At 37.0% G+C, this 19,022-nt stretch overlaps 1 protein-coding gene across 1 annotated transcript; it reads right to left on the reverse strand.

Annotated features, from left to right (window-relative positions):
- Positions 1-584: 584 nt before the first annotated feature.
- Positions 585-18,890, reverse strand: gdap2 (ganglioside induced differentiation associated protein 2). Its single transcript, XM_016288461.1, has 13 exons — positions 18,602-18,890; positions 17,189-17,412; positions 16,020-16,159; positions 15,681-15,834; positions 14,965-15,053; positions 14,765-14,841; positions 14,282-14,441; positions 7,622-7,772; positions 6,893-6,969; positions 5,623-5,699; positions 4,631-4,770; positions 3,043-3,097; positions 585-791 (listed from the first exon to the last, which is right to left on the reverse strand). Exons 2-13 carry the CDS (start codon positions 17,383-17,385, stop codon positions 585-587), a joined length of 1,524 nt encoding a protein of 507 aa, XP_016143947.1. The 5' UTR covers positions 17,386-17,412; positions 18,602-18,890.
- Positions 18,891-19,022: the final 132 nt, after the last annotated feature.

Consider the following 19,022-nt stretch of genomic DNA (forward strand, 5'->3'; position numbering starts at 1 on the left):
TTCACCTCACATTATACAGTGGGTATTGAAAAGAATCACCCACCTTTAAAATAATCACATTTTGTTGCTTTGTAGCCTGAAATTAAGACTGATAATTTTTGTTTTATCCAGCTGTATTTATAACATCCAAGTGAAAGATATAACACCAACATATCAGAAAAAACAAAACAATCACTGAGTTGGAAAAAGGATCACCACCTTGTGTCAGTATTTTTGCTTTAATTACAGCCTTTAGTCTGTTGGGATATGTCTCTGTCTCTACTAACTTTGCACATCCAGACTTTGTAATATTTGCCCAATCTTCTTTGCAGAACTGCTCAAGCTCCCAGCCTTATGTTGTTCCAAGATATTATGACTTACTTTCTTCTGTGAAACACAAAGATGATGTTTCATGTTTTAAGTCAGACCAGTTTTATAAACAGGATTAAATGATTCTTTAAAACATTCTTCAACTCTCTCTTTGGTGTTCCGGAGAAGAAATGCAGGTTTTGAAGAACGTGACGATGAATAAATGTTGACAGAATTTAATACAGATTAAATACAAAAGAATTAGTAAAGGTCAAGTTGCATACACGCATCTTTTTCTAAGTGTAACGTCCTTTATCCTCAATGGACAATTGTAGTGTGGTAAAGGACTGAATACTCACCCGTGTGTCATACTCCAGGACGAAAGGAGGGATGTCGATCTGCTCAGGCAGGATGCAGGTGAAGAGCTGCTGGAGGTTCTCTATGTGATGGACTTTCTCTTTAAGGCTTGATACACTGAATGTTGTGAAGAACCATGTAGAGACCTGACAGGAATCACAAATAAAAGCATTAGATTGACTGAGATGGCACTTTTCATGAAAAGGGTACAAAAATTGGTCTTGAAACACAATTTATTTTGGTACAATATTATTTTTTTAATTATTACATTTAAAATTATTTGATGAACTCTGTATTCATTGATTCTTTGAAGAATAGAAGGTTTAGAAGAACAGCATTTGTTTGAAATAGAAAAGCATTTATGATAATATACATATCATTTATAATTATTTGTTCACCTCACATTATACAGTGGGTATTGAAAAGAATCACCCACCTTTAAAATAATCACATTTTGTTGCTTTGTAGCCTGAAATTAAGACTGATAATTTTTGTTTTATCCAGCTGTATTTATAACATCCAAGTGAAAGATATAACACCAACATATCAGAAAAAACAAAACAATCACTGAGTTGGAAAAAGGATCACCACCTTGTGTCAGTATTTTTGCTTTAATTACAGCCTTTAGTCTGTTGGGATATGTCTCTGTCTCTACTAACTTTGCACATCCAGACTTTGTAATATTTGCCCAATCTTCTTTGCAGAACTGCTCAAGCTCAGTTAGATTTGATGGTGAGTGTTTGTGGACTGCAGTCTTCAAGTCCTTCCACAGATTTTCAACAGTGTTTAAGTCTGGGCTCTGACTAGGCCATGCAAGGACATTCACCTTTTTCTCCTTCAACCACTGTGTGGTCAGTTTTGGTGTGTGCTTTGGGTCATTGTCATGTTGGAAGGTAAACCTTCTTCCCATTGACAACTTTCTGGCAGAGGGCAGCAGATTTTCATCAAGAATTTGACAGTATTTTGCACCATCCATTTTTCCTTCTATCCTCACAAGTCCCTGCTGCAGATAAACACCCCATAACAGGATATTACCACCTCCATGCATTACTGTAGGAATGCGGTTATTTGAATGGTGAGCTATATTGGCTTTCCGTCAGACATATCATTCAGTGTTGAGGCCAAATAATTAAATTTTAGTCTCATCTGCTTTAGAATCTTCAAGGTTTTGGCAAAGCTCAGTCTTGACTGAATGTGGCCATTCTTGAGGAATGGCTTTTTTCTTGCAACCCTCCCATACAAGCCACATTTGTGGAGAATTTGCGATATTGTTGTCACATGCACACAATTGATTGTTTGGAGTGACGTCCTGATGCAGGGAGGGTCTGTGTTTTACCAAATACCTTCCACTTCTTAATAAGACTTCACTGTGCTTCTAGGCATTTTTAACAGAGATCTTTTAACAGTGCTTTGCCAGCCATAGTTGATTGTTCGCTTCAGTTGCACTACCAAGGACTTAAAACGCTCCAGGAAAGCTCTTTTCTAATCAAAATGACCACAGCTGATTACAGTTGAAAGTTAAAGGGGGAGGGGGGTGATCCTTTTTCCAACTCAGTGATTCGGTTTTATTTAAAAAAAATTCAGATATGTTGGTGTTATATCTTTCACTTGGATGTTATAAGTTGCACTGAGTAAATACAGCTGGATAAAATAAAAATGTGTCAGTCTTCATTTCAGACTACAAAGCAATACAATTTGATTATTTTAAAGGGGGTGATTCTTTTCTATACCCATTGCAAATTAACTCAAATGTAACTCTACAAGAAAACAACGGACAATACTCCATTTTAAGGTCAATTTAAAACGGACAGCTACAAAATTGGTGAAGCTGCACTTCAATTAAGTGTTTTGTTGCTAAAGGCAAACTCTTAAGTTCATAAAGCTGTTGTTTTTTAGTCATTTTCAGCATTTACTCCAATGACTCAGCCCTGAAGCTTGAACACATTTCACACCTGGGATTGTTACAATGCTCGAGCATTCTCTGACTGAAATGGGCGCATTTTAAAACGAACAATTATCTGACACTTAATTGCCAGGGTTCCTCCACATTTGGAGAGCATAAAGCATAATTGTTGAATAATTTTGCAAATGAAAGCAAAGCCTGGCAGAGGCAACACGCTCTCATAAGTACTTCAATTACCTGAATAGGTTCTGTGAAACACTATGGAACACTTAGTGTGGAAACAACATGAATCTCAATGTGGTCTCAGAGACGCTTTTCAACATATTCTGTTACACAGACTCACATACAGTCTTCTCTTAGTCAAATGTGAAATGTGGAGCTGACCACTGTGAATCAGACCATAGGCCTGTACAAACCGGATAGAAAAGCTCAATATGAGATGAACATCTAGTTTAATGGACTTACATCTGAGTTGATGAACTGATTACATTTACCTTGGTGCGGAACGTTGGATGAACGAAGTAGAAAGCCCTCAGGTTTTTCTGAAACCTGAAAACACAAAAGGAAAACCTTGCGAGAAATGGTTTTTGAAACATTATCAACACATCCAAACAATTACTTATTACACAAATAGTGAATTCCTCTGGTGCACTTAGCTTAGAAAGGATCATTGCCTTAAAATAAACCCATTAGAAAGAGAGCTAAAGCGCATTTTTTAAGAACGAGAAAAAGTCAGTGAATCACATCCAGCAGGGCAGCCACGTCCAAGCCACAAACTGTTGTCCAAAACACACAGATGGATAGAGATCTGGACGGCTAGATGGCCAGAAGTTGAGGGGTGTTCGAAAAGCACAAGAGACGTGTCCGTCAACCTTTCCACTTTCCCACGATGGTCTCGGCCAGTCCCGTCCAAACCCATGAGCAGGGGTCATAGGGAGTGATAGCATCACTGGCTAACTCAGCTATAAACATGGCTGTGATTGCTAACAGAACAATTACAGAACCTCATCACTGTTGCTGAAGATTATGTCTGTAAAACACTTTCTTAAAGACCGATGCCTTTTGAGAATAAATAATAGTGATGATCTGCTGTGCTCTGCTGATCCCTCATAATAAATGACACGAGTCAAACTGGCCTGGCACTCAAAGTTATGAGTCACGCTGATCTCCACGATGTACGGAAAGTGTGAGGGACTGGAGCTGGAGAGCGTTTCTGCTTTTTATTTCAAGACTGAGGCTTACTCTGCCTGCATGCTGAGAGTGTCCCCTGAATAAATGAGGAATGCCTGACCTCACAATCACCTGCCACAGTTTTGTCTTTTGACAAAGTTTCAAACTCTTCCGCTAAGCCAGGAAAATAGCTATTATGAGGACTGTTCGATTAAAAGAACAATGTGTTTCTTAAAACACAATTACAATGCCATTCCATGGAGCTACATCCTACATACAGGTGTTTGTAGGCCACTGGTGGTGGTAGTTTGCCGTTTTTCTCAATTGGTTGGGTGAGAGGAGAACATCGAGACCTCAGATTCATCAGTGTTCTAACCTTGATAACCAGAAACCCCCTTCAAAATTTCCCAAAGTGCTCTGAAAAAAAGCAATACTACTTCACTTTCCTTAGAAGAATCAATCACCTCGGACACATTTGAGCACCAATTTAGAGTGATACTCTGGAGAAACAGCAGGTAAAACTGAGGAAACGTGACTTAGTAGTGTTTGAACAGTGCTTTCCGAGCTTGTCATAACCTACAAAAGGGTTGAGCTTCTGTGTATAAATCTTCATGACATTCAAAGAACAGGAAGCCCAAGACATAGACATTCCCTTATGATTATCATGACATATGTGGTGTGTTTGGGTTTGAGGAGACAGTACTGTTTGGCACAAGAAGCTCATAAAGTCACCAAGCCAGCATTTATACAAAACTGTGATTAGCTTTTCCATGCGAGTCTGGAGTTATGGTTTTAAAGAATACCTCAGCCAAGAACTGGGTCAAGTCATCTCAAAAACATTGTAAGGTCATAGAGAGCAGGCATTGTGGGTGGTTTGTAGTATCTCTGTATTGCAACAGAAATAAATCTTACTTGGCATCCACAACGTCAGAAAGTTTCTTGAGAAAGTCGGTGTCCAGGTGGTTGTGTTCACCAGTGAGTGTGTGGAAATACACCATCACATACTCCTTCACTGTGATATGGTCCATCACGTGGATGAAATACAGCAAAGCCTAACACACAAACACATTTACTTCGCTATCTAAAAAGGCACATTCCACAGACTTCTATTGTTTTTATATACAGCTAAAATGCTATGACCTAACATTAAAACCACATCCTACAACTAACCCTAACAGAAAATGTTCTGCATCTTTATCATTTTTACATTGTGGGGTTTTTTAAACAAATGAGGACATGTTTAAGAGGACATTTTGTCATTTTTAACTCACTTCTTGGCACAAAGTTGTCCCCCAAATATGGTTAAGTAGGTACACACTATTACTACTATTATGTAATAGTTCACTCAAAAATGAAAATTCAGTCATCATTTACCATCTACATGACATTTCAAATTCTCTCTTGTGCTCCACAGAGGAAAGAAACCCACACAGGTATGATAAGAGTGTGAGTAAACAATGACGGGATTTTTAGTTTTGAGTGAACTAATCCATTAAATAAACATTTTAAACAGTGCAGTATAATTTTTGACATTTGCGTTTACAGTGTATTAAATATTTAACAAGTCAATCTTTAAAAAAATAAAATCTAATTAAAATAAAATCAGTTTCTGATACAAATGCAAATCTCAAATATAATTTTTTATGTAAATCTAAAAGATTTACATCTAAATGGAAATCTTGAGCCAAACATTCTTTTAAAGAAAATTCTTCTTCATTTTTTAAAAATTTAGGTTAACCTTTCATTTCGTTAGGCAGCATTTAGTGCTAAATCTGACAAAATGTATGTACCATTTGGTGCAACATAAGATATGCTCAATACCAATTAATACTAATAATAGATCAGTAAAATTGAGTTTATTGTCATACACAGAACATGATAAATGGAAGCATTTTCTCATTTACCTTCTCCATATCAATAATAGTAACTGGAATATTCCTGCCAACAACAACCATGACTGTCCTACCACACAAATCAACACCTGAAAATGAGAGAAAAAAAATTGCATTGTGATAGAACTATATTATGGAAGGATGTTTTCTCACACCCACTGCAAAAGGTGCATAAGCCCCTAACCCCAATTCAGCCTCAAAGGTTGGGGAGATGGTTAGGAGCCAGACATTTCTCCAGTTTGTTTCCTCTGCTGGCAACATTCTCACATGCAGCAAATCTGGAGAAACACATTAGATATTTCAGCCTCATCCTGTTTAATGAACTCATCCTGCAGAACTGAGCTATGTATGTATGTATGTATGTATATATATATATAATGTTTTGCACTATATTGTGAGAATCATCTGGATATGCATAGCCAGATGTTTTCATAGTCCATCCTCACGTGGCATAGCGAACATGCATGTTGAGGTGTACAGCTGGAGAAAGTCTGCCCCCCTTTGGTCAAGTGAGTCAATGTGACTCAGATATTCAATTTTATGAAAAGTACTGCTCTGAGGCTTTCTGTAATATGATTAAAATTAGAAATTCAAGATTAAATTTAGCAGGACTAATAGCTTCTGGCAAACCTAATGTGTACAGTCTGTGGTAAAATGTCATGAGGTTTAGAACTCAGTAGGTCAGCTTGGACACTATCTGAGCTAAGAAACAAAAAAAGATGATGATAAATACTTAACCCCGAAACTGTTACTTTGGTGGTTATTTTTTGTCCTGAAATTGTGAAACAAAAGAAATGGATTACAGAACCCCCTGATGTTGAGCTCAATGAGGCGGAATAAAGGTTTCCTGCCCAGAGTGCAAACACACAGATGGAGAGAACACAAAGTCCACATGTGCATAAAGATATACAGAGAAACAGCAATACAGAGAGAACGAGTGAACATGTACTGGAGAACATGTGTGAGATAAAACAGGCAAACATCAGACCATATCATACTACTAAAATAAAATCAACACACATGAACTAGGGCTGTAAAACAATTTAATATTTTAATCAAAGTAATTGATATACCAATTAATTAAATTATTCCTGAGTGTTTCATTTTGAGTGTGTCAAAAGTAGTTTATTTTGATTAAATTAGTTAATTTATTAATGCTACGCAGTTGATTGTTCTAAAGCATTATGTCAAATTGACAGCCTTACAATTAGAACATTTAAAATACAATTAATTTACATAAAACAATTAAAATACATAAACACTCAAAGAGACAAAGACTGACCGGTCTGATATAGTGCCTTTAACGCTGCTATGTCTGAAAGGTCCTCTGCTCGAGCTCTGCAAAGCCAGCGGCTATAGCTGTAAAGAAAGACACCAAATCTAAATGATTTGCAGTGATGTAAAAACAATTTGCTAAGAACCAGAATTCTTTAAAAATATACGAACATATATACAAATAACATACATACAATCTCAGAGTACACAGTTCTATGGTATACTAAACAAATCTGTACTCTATAATAATGAATATGAATGAGATCATACATCTAAACATGGCTAAAAGCTGTTAGGATGCTATTGGTTACGCTACGTTTCCAGTGTCTCAAATATTTGCCATGATAACCAAGGTTTCACCACAGGTAGTACTGTAAAATTGTGGTGACTCATAAAAAAAAAAAAAAAATTACACATAACAACAGGAAGGCCCTAAAGGCTTCTTACAAGGGGTAGGCAGCATAACCAATCTTATATTTGAGCAATTTTATAAAAATTTAAGGGGGTCTGAATACTTTCCGTACCCACTGTATGACCAATGCAAAACAAAGGATACAAGTCTTCATAGCAAACAAATGATAAATCTGGTATGAGTACAAAAACAGTTGCTTCACATCAACATCACCCAATCCTATTTTGGCAGAAACGATCATGGTAAATTTTTGTAAGTGTCTTGGTTAAGAAACTTGGTAGTTGTAAAAAGGTGAGAGTATAATAAGAAAACTAGACATCTTACTTCCTTTGGTGCTGTTTCTGCTGGGCTGCTTCAGACATTTGGCCCTGAAGGATGAGTTTACGCTGCTTATCCACATCCCCTTCCATACGAGCAAACGCATGACTTCCTACCAGCCCCAGGTCGGACTCTAGTGAGTCATCCGCAGAGTCCTCTGCAGAAAAATTTGATTAATATCACTATTATGTACTTAATAGGGTGTATTAGTACACTACACAGAGATCTGGATATTACAATAAAAGCAAAACCAATTGTGCCATAAAAGTTTGCTGAAGCACAAATGCTTTTGCTATGATAAACAGTAAAATATACTCTAGCACACTTGGAATGACTATTACCAGGTTCAATGAGAACTACAACGTGGTACATTCCACCAGGCCTGAACTCCCACCCTCAATCAGAGCTGGGAAAGCCAGTGGTGTGTGTGATGTACAGCCAGGCAAAGCGTAAAAATAATCCTTGTCTGTTATTCTTGTTTACATGTGTATGCCAAATCTCTATTACAGGCCAACCTTAGCCATATTTGAACAGACATGAAAAGAAAGTCCAGTCTGAACAACAAACAAAACTTTTCTGAGTTCCTCAGCTCAACCACATGGTACTGGTCATACTACAAAATTGTCGGCCAGAAATAAAAAGAAACACCTTTGACAGAGAGGTAAAAACATTAACAGGTAAATAAGAGGATTACAGCCAAATACTCTGCTGCTAGCAAACCTAGGGTGAGACATCATCAGGACTCAATGAGACACAGATGTCTCCCGAAAGTTATCTTTGGTCACCCGAAAGTTATCTTTGGTCAAAATCATTACAGCATGTTGAAGCAAAAATTGAGTTTATGTTTTTGTAATGCAACGTATGGTCCTTTTATGATCATCCTCACTGAACGGAGAGCACCAGTGCTTGCACTTTCTAGTAAGGCCTATGGCCTCAAGCTAAAATTTATTTGGATTTCAGGAGCACTTCACCATAATGTGACATTAAACTTTGTGACAGGCAAAGATCTGATCTAATCAAAAAAGTAAATTGTAAACAATTAAACACAAATATATCTATAGCACAGCAAATGAAGGAAAGAAAATGTAAAGACGATAAATTAAATGGGCATTAAGGGAACTGGGCAGAAAAAGAACAAATGGAGAAAGCAGATTAGGCAAGTGTGTGGTTTGAGACATGCTTTGAGACCTCTACATGGCTTCATAGACTAATCCATAAGAGCCGGGCTGTATTAGTGAAGGCCTAGTCACCTGTTGTCTTTAATATTACTCTAAGAATGACAGGCAGACCTGCTTCACATGATGAAATGGCATTAAATAGGACAAGAGCTTGAAGAGATCAGCCAGATCAGTGACAGGGTGCAGCAGAGCCAGTTTACAAACATTAAAACATGTCCTCTAACGTCTTTCAGAAAGACTGCACAGGAACAAACACTTCTGATCCTCATAAAAAACCCTTAGTAGGGTTATGGCTCAACCAATGATAGCAATAATAAGTAATAAAACATTTACACAATAAAACATAATAAAACAGATGTGACAAAGTTACATCATCTGCTTTAGCAAAGGCCCAACAACGAACCTTGTGGTATTCCATTACTAAGCATGTTAAGTAAAGGACTTAAGCATTGGTTCAGGGACCTGATCACACTGTTGGGTTTATTTTGCTATGACATGGCTGACTGAACGTTACCCCCCCCTCCCCCTTTTATATGTATAATAAGGCTACTTAACTAAAATAAATTATGCATAAACGAAGAAAACGCAGAGTGATGAGAGAGACAGACACTAAACTAATATTGCTAAGTAGGTTGTCTGGGAAAACATTTAATAGTCATTTGTCTTTTTAACAGTCAATATACAAAAAAAATGACTGCAGAAGATAAGTCAAGCACACGGATCAGGTTTTGTTAATCAAGTTTAAAACACTATAGACCAGTGTTTCTCAAACCTGGTCCTAGGCGCCCCCCAACACTGCACATTTTGTATATCTCCCTTATCTGACACCCATTTCAGGTCCTGGAGTTTCCTTTAATGAGCTAATGAGTTGAATCAGGTGTGTTTGATTAGGGAGACACACAAAATGTGCAGTGCTGGGGGGCGCCCAGGACCAGGGTTGAGAAACACTGCTATAGACCTTTAAAAATATTTACTATGTTTGAAACCCAACCCGACCGAAACAGCAACATGTGCTCAACCAATGGTGTGGGTTTAGTGTTGAACAGAGGACCAATTTAAAGGGGTCATATGATGCGATTTCAATTTTTCCTTTCTCTTTGGAGTGTTACAAGCTGTTCATGAATAGATAAGATCCCTAAAGTTGCAAAGACTAAAGTCTCAAACCCAAAGAGATATTCTTTATAAAAGTTAAGACTCGTCCACACCTACTAAAACGGCTCGTTCTAACACGCCCCCACATGTCTACGTCACTGTGTGGGAAGATTTGCATAACACCGCCCAAATGTTCACGCAAAGAAAGAAGGTGTAACTTTGATTCTCGCTGTAGTATTGTTGTTGCCGCCGCCATGTCGTTAAGGCGCTGTGTGTTTCGTTGTGAAAGCGAAACTACTTTGTTTGGCCTTTCAAAAGAGGACACGACTAGAAATCAGTGGTTAAGTTGTATTTACAACACTGTTCCAGAACACTTCAACCCAAATATTCAGATGTGTGCAGCACATTTTATGGAGGACTGATTCCTGATCCTGGTAGAGTAGACTACAATGCCGTTTTTTTATGCAACGCAACGCGTAAAAAGACAGTATAAGTCATTATAATCCATAATTATGTCCCCACTGGATGCAACGAATGCCTCGTTTATAATGGGTTTTCATGTTTTTGAATCATCGCTCCGGCCGGACAGGGCATCACAGTATGGTAAGGGGTGTAACATTTCCGTCACACGCTTGAGGTATTCGGCCAATCACAACGCACTGGAGAGCTGGCCAATCACAGCACACCTTGCTTTTCAGATCGATGAGCTTTGTAAAAATTGACGCGTTTCAGAAAGGCGGGACATAGAGGAGAAACAATAATGTACAGTATGTGGAAAATAATATGTTTTTTGAACCTTAAACCGCATAAACATTTCATTACACCAAATAATGTTCTTTTTAGCAACATCATATGACCCCTTTAAAGGATTTGTTTTGAGAAGTGTAGAGCAGTGCTAGTTGTTTGTAATTTCTCCGATCACAAATGCAGACATGGTTTTATGTTTACGGGTAGGGCTGGGCAAAAAAAAATTAGATTTTTCGATTAATCGTTTTTTAAAATGACATCGATTCTCAAAAGCCGCGAATCGATCTTTTCCGGGATTTATTTCAGCACATTTAATACAAGATCTGATTAACGTGAATCTTATCATTAGTCTTCTCCACTAGATGTCACCCTTATTTACATTGCGCGATGTTACAACAGAAAGCCTGTCATTCATTCAGCGCTTATCATGGCCATACGCATGATTCGCAAAGCTCAGGTGAAATGCTATAGTAATACTATAAATCTGCGGAAGCATTTGATATCACGCATAAGGCGCCATGATTTCCGCAATGAACGAATGGCGGATGGCGCGGTGTACTGTTTTGTTTACTACACACATACTTAAGTGCGGATGATGCTCGCGTTTTTTCAGCTTCTGCCATCTCACTATATGATATGCACACGAATGTCATCTGCAGCTGCTCTGAGAGTCACTTAATTAGCATTTTACCGTTTCATTACAAAAGATGTTAAATAAACATGTTAAGTAAACCTACTGTATCTGAAAAAGGAGTTTAAATTGTTAATTAATTCTCTTTTGTATTTGTCTTATTTTGCTTTTTCAAAAATTATAAATATTATATATAAACAATTATAATTTTTATAAGTTGCTCCCTTTTCACTACTGTTAAAGGGATAGTTCAACCAAAAATGAAAATTGTCATCATTTATTCAAGTTTTTCCAAATTCAATCCTTGATTCAAATTTCTCATAAACTTAATTGATTTGTTCTAAAGAGAGAAGAATTAATGACTATTTTTGTTTTAAGACTATATATAAAATAGCTACCAAAATAAATGTTGGTAACTGCAGTTTAACTAAAAGTAATGACTAAAAGTTGACAAAAATGCCATGACTTTTCGTCGACTAAAACTATGAAAGACTCAAATTACTAAAATGTGACTAAGACTATTAAGTATTTTCGTCTCAAGATAAAGACTAAATAAAAAATGCCTGTCAGAATTAACACTGCGTCGAGCCTGGCGTCGCATTGCGCCGGGTGTATGATAGGGCCCTTAATGTCTGGCTGACCAATGGCAGTTTGAATTTAATTTTTCATTAATTCCTTTTGATGACACTAGTGGCACAAAAAGTACACTTCACCTTTAACTTCATATTAATAAGGAAGTTTGGAAACTGTTGTGCCACTTTAGTATACTGTACACCAAAGTAAATTTGGTTAAGTGATCATGTTTGTTCAGATTAGAGCTTGTTGTCATTCTCAATGGCTCAAGCAAACAACCAGAAGTGAGACTGATAAAGCAGATTATTGAATGACCTAACATGGAAAGAGTTTATTTATTAGTTCAGTTGGTAACAGACCTTGGGCTGCCATTCCATGTCCTGGATTAAAGCATTCAAAGACAGACAGGAAAGTTGACAGACAGGACCTGGCTTATGTGGTGTGTTTGAGTTGGATCAACAGCTCTAGTGAGACTTGATCACCTTAACACAGCTGGCTCACAGTCCACAGGATCTGGGTTTGAAATAATGGCAGCCAACAAATATACAAATTCAATCTCCCACTAACAAATAAATATACACATGTGCTCCGAGTGCTATGGCAAGCAAACTAGCCAAACATACACTCATTCTCATATAGGCATTCTCATTTTGACACTGGTGCCTACACACATACACACACACACTTGATTGTAGCTGTGTGGGTCTGTCTGAATGCAGAAGATTCTGCTGTAGTCAAAGCACTTGTTGTGGGACAAAGAGGTAGTGTCAGCTAATCTGAACTCATGAAACACCCACAACAGATCAAGATGAAAGGCCAGGGAGGAAGAGATGACTCTCGATCAGCTGCATGCTGCTCAATCATTATTCTATCACATTTCTGGAAGGCAATTATGTTTTTCATTCTGTAACTCAAATACATTACTGAAAATGCTTCTGTTAAAAAAAATCTCTTTTACATTACACAGTGTAAATACACGTCTTCCAGATGAATGTTCTCCAAACGTTTTGGCAAAAAAAAATTCTCCTACTGTTTGTTTGGTAGACTTAAGACATCTACACTACCATTCAAAAGTTTGAGGTCAGTAAGATTTGTTGTTGTTTTTGTTTTTTTTAATTGAAACAGATTAATACTTTTTTGAGCAAGGATGCATATAATTGATCAAAAGTGACAGTAAAGACTTTATTTATAATGTTACAAAAGATTTCTATTTAAAATAAATGCTGTTCTTTTGAACTTTTCATTTAAAGAATCCTGAAAAAAGTATCAAAACTTCTACAAAAATATTAAATGTTAATGTTAATATTAATGTTTTCAACATAAATATAAAAAGGAATGTTTCTTAAAGTGTCCCTATTATGCCATTTCCAATATTGCCTTTCATGCAGTGTGTAATGTAAACGATCTGCAAAGTTGTAAAGCTGAATGTGCATGATAAATAAAGTTATTGTCTCCCAAAATAAAGAATCGATTCAGAACAGCTAAAATGAGTCATTAGTAATTCGAATCCCACTTCCGTGCCGGCTACACATCACGGGGTAACACATTTGCATAATGTGCCTATGTTCTACGTTGGCCGGCCGCGAACAACTTGACCCCGCCCACAAACACCACATTTTACTGACGACTGCTTCTCTAATCTCGGAGAGTACAACGCGGGATTCACAAAACGCTTGCTGTTGAAAGATGGATCAGTATCCTGTTTATTTGGACCAGCTGCTCCACTGAGTCACAACCTGTAAGTATGATAAATAATAGATGTTTATATTTTCTATAGAGTGTTCAAAATACAGAACTACTGAAATAGGTGTATCGTTTCCGACACGTGCTGTATGCCGTAGACCAATCACAACAGACTAGGCCATCTGACCAATCAGATGTACTGTATTAAAGCTTTAATCAGGATAAAACCGTATATTAAAAACTAACATAAGCAGTAGCATTTACAAATAACAGCGTATCTAAAAGTATGAGACAACAACAAACAAAAAACATAGGCATACCATTAAAAGCCGTGCTTTCACAGGTACTGCACGATCCTCTTCAATAATATCATCTGCTTCTCAATCGAGCTCAAACTGATAAGCGATATTAACGACGCCGTTGTTTACAATACAACCGGAGCACATGTCACTGAGGCGAGGGGCGGGACATTTAACTAGAGGCGGTTTAGCCAATCACGACACACTGGGCTAGCTAACCAATCAGAGCCCATCGCCTATTTCTGAGGGAGGTGCTTCATAAAAGAAGGAAATGATCAGCCCATTTCGCAGAGAAGGGACAGAGCGGTGTGGAATAAACTTAAATTATGTGAAAAATAATGCGTTTTTAAAAAAAACAAAGCATTAACATTTTTTAAAATCTTACCAACCCAAATTGTTTGAATAGCATATCTACCTTAAAGATCTGAAAAGATGGATACAATGAACAATTATTTGAGCTCACCTTCTAGATTTCCTGGCTTTTCGACAATGCGGATCTGTCTCTCCAGGACCACGGGCTCCCCCTCAGTATTACCAATGTCGGCAGGGAGGAGAGGCAGACTGATCTTCTCTTCTTTTTTTGAGCATGGGTAATACAACGGCATTAACTTACTGTACACTGGCTGGAAAACACAATGAATTACAAACACATTTAGGGGCAATCAATCATAGATACACATTCAGGCACATGATAAAAAAAATGTATACAAATCTTTTTCTTTTTTTTTTTAAATAATTCAATTTAAAAAATGTTAGCAAGGAACACATGAATCCCTAATGTACAATCCTGTAGCTCACACTCAGCAAACAAGTTAGTTTAACCCACAAACACGACAACGTTTGGCTTTTAAATCAAAAGGAGAATTTCATAAGAAAATGAAAGAGCACACAAGAGAGTTAAAGGATGGAGGCTGTTGCATAACAGTAAAAATGAAATGCCACACACCTCCTCAACATCGGAAACAGCAAACACCACCGTCTCAATATTTTCACCATGGTTCTCCAGAAATCTACGAACAGTCCCTAGAAACATAAATGTGGGGGGCAACACATTCTGATGAGATCCCTCTGAATTTCTTCAGAAAGGAGTGACCTCACATGTGATGTATAACACTTGTATAATAAAATTAATTAAACAGAAATTACTTAATGCTATATGTGTGGCATCCTCCAGCGGATATGCCCTTTTGACTGTGCTGACCACACACAAACCCACAGATGCCATGGCATGTTCCCTGAGGAGAGAAACACAATGATTAAACATAAAATATGTTGCATGTACTTCAATTACACATAGTTTACATTAGTCAGCCGGTTTTTCCATCTAGGAGCAGGCAGAAGTGTCTTTGCTGACATGTTATTTGCATAGTAAAGCATCACTGTCATAAACACCTTCTGTTAACACACACACAGTCATTCCCAAAAAAGAAATGAATGGCATTTATCCTTAGCCAAGGGTGAGTTCAAAATCACAAAAGCTAATGTATTCACAGAAGGAATCTAAATCTTATATAATTTCCTTTCTTCCCACAAGCACATGGGGTTTATTTTTTACATCATCAGACATCCCTATTAATAATGATCAAGCACTGAACATAAAGGCTGGTGTTACTTTACTAAACGCCTTGTTGCCATGGGAACTGCTCCACCAATCAACACAAGTTCATGCTAAAATATTTGATTTAGACTGTATTTGAACTGTTTTTAATGTCTGATATGATCTTGGAGCGTGACTAACAGATATAATATCTAAGCATATTTACTTAGTATAACCATGTAAGAATGTCCAGACAGTCTGTATGAGCTGACATTTAATATTTGTGCAACAATGTCACAAAATTGGTTGGAATGGTCCGGCTTACTTGGCAAGCTGCATGACGTTTCTATAACAGCTGTAAAGAGAGCTCTCTGCAGCTGTCCGGTACTTGGCTTTATATTTGGGTCCAACTGTGTGAATTATAAAACGTGCAGCCAAGTTGAAACCCTCTGTCATTTTTGCTTCACCGGTCCGACATCCTGTAAAAATATACACACATGCATATCACTCCAATAAAAGCGATACGAAATGAGATACCAACAAAATGAGATAATATCTATTCCAAAACCGAGTATCAAACACAAACAGCATTTAAAAACACTAATAGTTTAAGATCATAGTTGGATGTCAATTCTTCATCTGCTATCCTGGTAGTGCCCCCTACCTTTCAGTTTGAGTAGTTCATCCCTTAGTTCAGGTCCAGCATATCTATGGATACTGTCTGATACAGGGTTCTTGTCCGTTAGTGTCTCATTACTTGTATTGACGATTGCAGTGCAGTTTAACAGTGCCACATCTCCATTACTGTAAAATAAGGGAATGATATAAATCAGCATATCAGATACAGAACATCATATAAGCCATGAAAAAGCTGTGTGAACAAATGTAGCATAAATAACATTGTTGTTATTGTGAAATAAAACGGTTAAAATTATAGGTAATTGAAATAAAGCTGAAATAAAATCAAATATAATGAATGAAAAACATTTAAGAATTATTTTAAGAATTAATTTAAGAACTAATATTAGACTAAAACTGAAAAAAACCTACCAAAAAAAAAAAAGCACAATAAACAGCTAAAACTAAATGAAACTTAAAATATGAAAATAAAAGCTAATAAATACTATTAATACTAAAATAACACTTTTTTATTTTAAAACGTTCATTTTATTTTATAACGTTAAGTGTTAATATAATTATGCCATCACGTGGAATGTTGAATTTTTTGTTTTCAAAAAACAAATGATCAAAAAATATATATTGTTTTGCAGACATACATGGAAATCAGATGAATGACAGAATAGTCCCTATAAACAAATCCTGCAAGCATAAAACTATGCGTACTGCTGAATTCTATTCCTGCCTCAATTTCCAGAAGGACTGGTTTTATTAATTGGACTTCATAGAGAAGTGCCACGCAATGAATTTCCCCTTTCTTAAAAAAAGAGAAACTATGAATTCAGAGAGGGAAAAAAAGCTTAATCCTGCCCTAAAAAAGCTATATTGGTCTGAAAGCCAAAAGAACCTCTCAGACAGTCACGTGATTGAGCTATAAGGGGGATTTGTGTGCACGAAGGAATGACTAACAGACGTGAAGATCATCATAATATTTAGGTCTAAATAACTAAACGATTAAACTATTAAACAATCTTAAACTATTGAATTAAGCAAATCAGTACTTATATTTATAGATAATCTTGAGGCTTAGGCTTTTAGGACTAAAAAAATTTTATGTAGTCTGTTTATTAAGCGATTTTTGTTGAAATAATGCAGAAATTTGTGGAGAAGAACAAAACAGAATGTTTAAGAAATGTCATTGAAAATAACACTCACAATAATACAATCTTGCTGTTGATGTCTTGTCTGAAGGGGAAAGGGGACTCGAAAGAATTGAGCTGATTGGTCAGCTGGTCATCTTCCTCTGTTAATTGGTTTTCTCCATCCACCTCGTCCTGGACTCCCTGAGACTGGTCCCACGTGGGGAGGTTCTGGACCTCCACAAACTGGGAACGAGCTCCCAAGGGATCCATGCTGTAGCTTCACTGGGCAATTTTGAACTGAAAAAGAACACAGAGGAGCATTTACACAGAAAGAGACTGTAGTTTGACCTGGGCTATACTGGCATTGCATCAGTTTAAACATGTAAGATGGTGGTTACAATGCCAGACTTCATTGAATTTCAGGCAGATAAATGGTGTATGAAATTACTTTGGATCTATGCTGTATCTTTTAAAACAGTGCTTCGAGGCCACTATTGTCCAAGACAATACTTGAAGGTTAATTTAAATGTTATAAATTGTAATTTCTAGAATTATGCATTTTAAATAAATGCTATTATTTTAATATAACCCATTTAAACAATAAAGTCATCTTGGAAGTCTGCTGAGGCCCTCTAGTGGGCCCCAGGCCCTGGTTGAGAACCAATTTAGTAAAAGTGTTGTATTTTTTAAACCCACATATACATGCAAGTGTTTCACACTCAACTGATGTTTACAAAAAACATATGATATTATTATGATTATTGAAATTATATTTTAATACTGTGTGGCGCTTTCTTCGAAATGAATTCACATAAATCGGAAAGCCACAATGAAACAAAATAAATAAATTCCCAAACTTTCAAAATGCAACAATAATTGTAAAAGCATTCAGCAATACTTTCAGTGCCAGCTGCAGTATGAGAAGTGGAGTGTTCATGAACCTAAAACTGACTTTCAAGCACAACAGAGAGGCTCTATTTTTAATACTGTGTGGCGCTTTCTTCGAAATGAATTCACATAAATCAGAAAGCCACAATGAAACAAAATAAATAAATTCCCAAACTTTCAAAATGCAACAATAATTGTAAAAGCATTCAGCAATACTTTCAGTGCCAGCTGCAGTATGAGAAGTGGAGTGTTCATGAACCTAAAACTGACTTTCAAGCACAACAGAGAGGCTCTAGCAGTGCAGCCAGACAGGACTTCAGGAACAGATAAGATATTCAGCAGAAATGAGATGCATGAGTAAAGGTCGACTGGCTAAATTAGATTTCAACAACAACAACAAAGCAATGAGTTTGTTCAAATACATCAAAGTTTCATCTCGACTGCAACAGGAACATACAAACAATGCAACACAACCCTGTTTCAAAGAGGATATAAAGAAAAGCAACACGTCACACTGACTCTGACCACACAGGTTTATATCGACTTGATGAAGATGCAAGATTATAACCACCATCAATCACAAAGACCAGCAACCTACCAGATGTCCTATGAAGCAGCTACTGCAAACACCAAGCCACATTAGCTCGAACTACTCCGTTAAAGATCACTGTCCTCTTCCTGTGCTTCCGCTTTTACATGAGCCATTGTTAAAATGTGATTTTAGCTGCTTGTGGTCAACACATCGTGTTTGCAACATTCAGCGAGTTTCCTGATCAGCTGATTCACGAGGGCAAAACTCATCACTTCCGGGAATGCAGTAGGGGCAGTGGCTATGTTCTTCTTCTTTTGGTTTTATGGCGGGTTGCGAACCAACTTCGTAGGTGCATACCGCCACCTACTGTGACGGAGTGTGGAGAGAATGTACCATTTCTCACCTAAATCTTCAATTCTGTTCATTATTCCACAATTCTTAATAAATCTCATGATTGCACTTATTTATTTTCCTGTATTTGGACCAT

The sequence above is a fragment of the Sinocyclocheilus grahami genome, unplaced genomic scaffold (assembly GCF_001515645.1).
Source record: "Sinocyclocheilus grahami isolate Dianchi unplaced genomic scaffold, SAMN03320097.WGS_v1.1 scaffold231.1, whole genome shotgun sequence".
Taxonomy (NCBI): Eukaryota; Metazoa; Chordata; class Actinopteri; order Cypriniformes; family Cyprinidae; genus Sinocyclocheilus; species Sinocyclocheilus grahami.

Coding starts and splice junctions, on each gene's coding strand:
- gdap2 (XM_016288461.1), bottom strand. CDS start 17,385: ATGGATCCCTTGGGAGCTCGTTCCCAGTTTGTGGAGGTCCAGAACCTC. Junction 5,700..6,892: donor AAAGGCACTATATCAGACCG/GTCAGTCTTTGT, acceptor TCTCATTTTCAG/GTGTTGATTTGTGTGGTAGG. Junction 4,771..5,622: donor CTATTATTGATATGGAGAAG/GTAAATGAGAAA, acceptor TTTGTGTGTTAG/GCTTTGCTGTATTTCATCCA.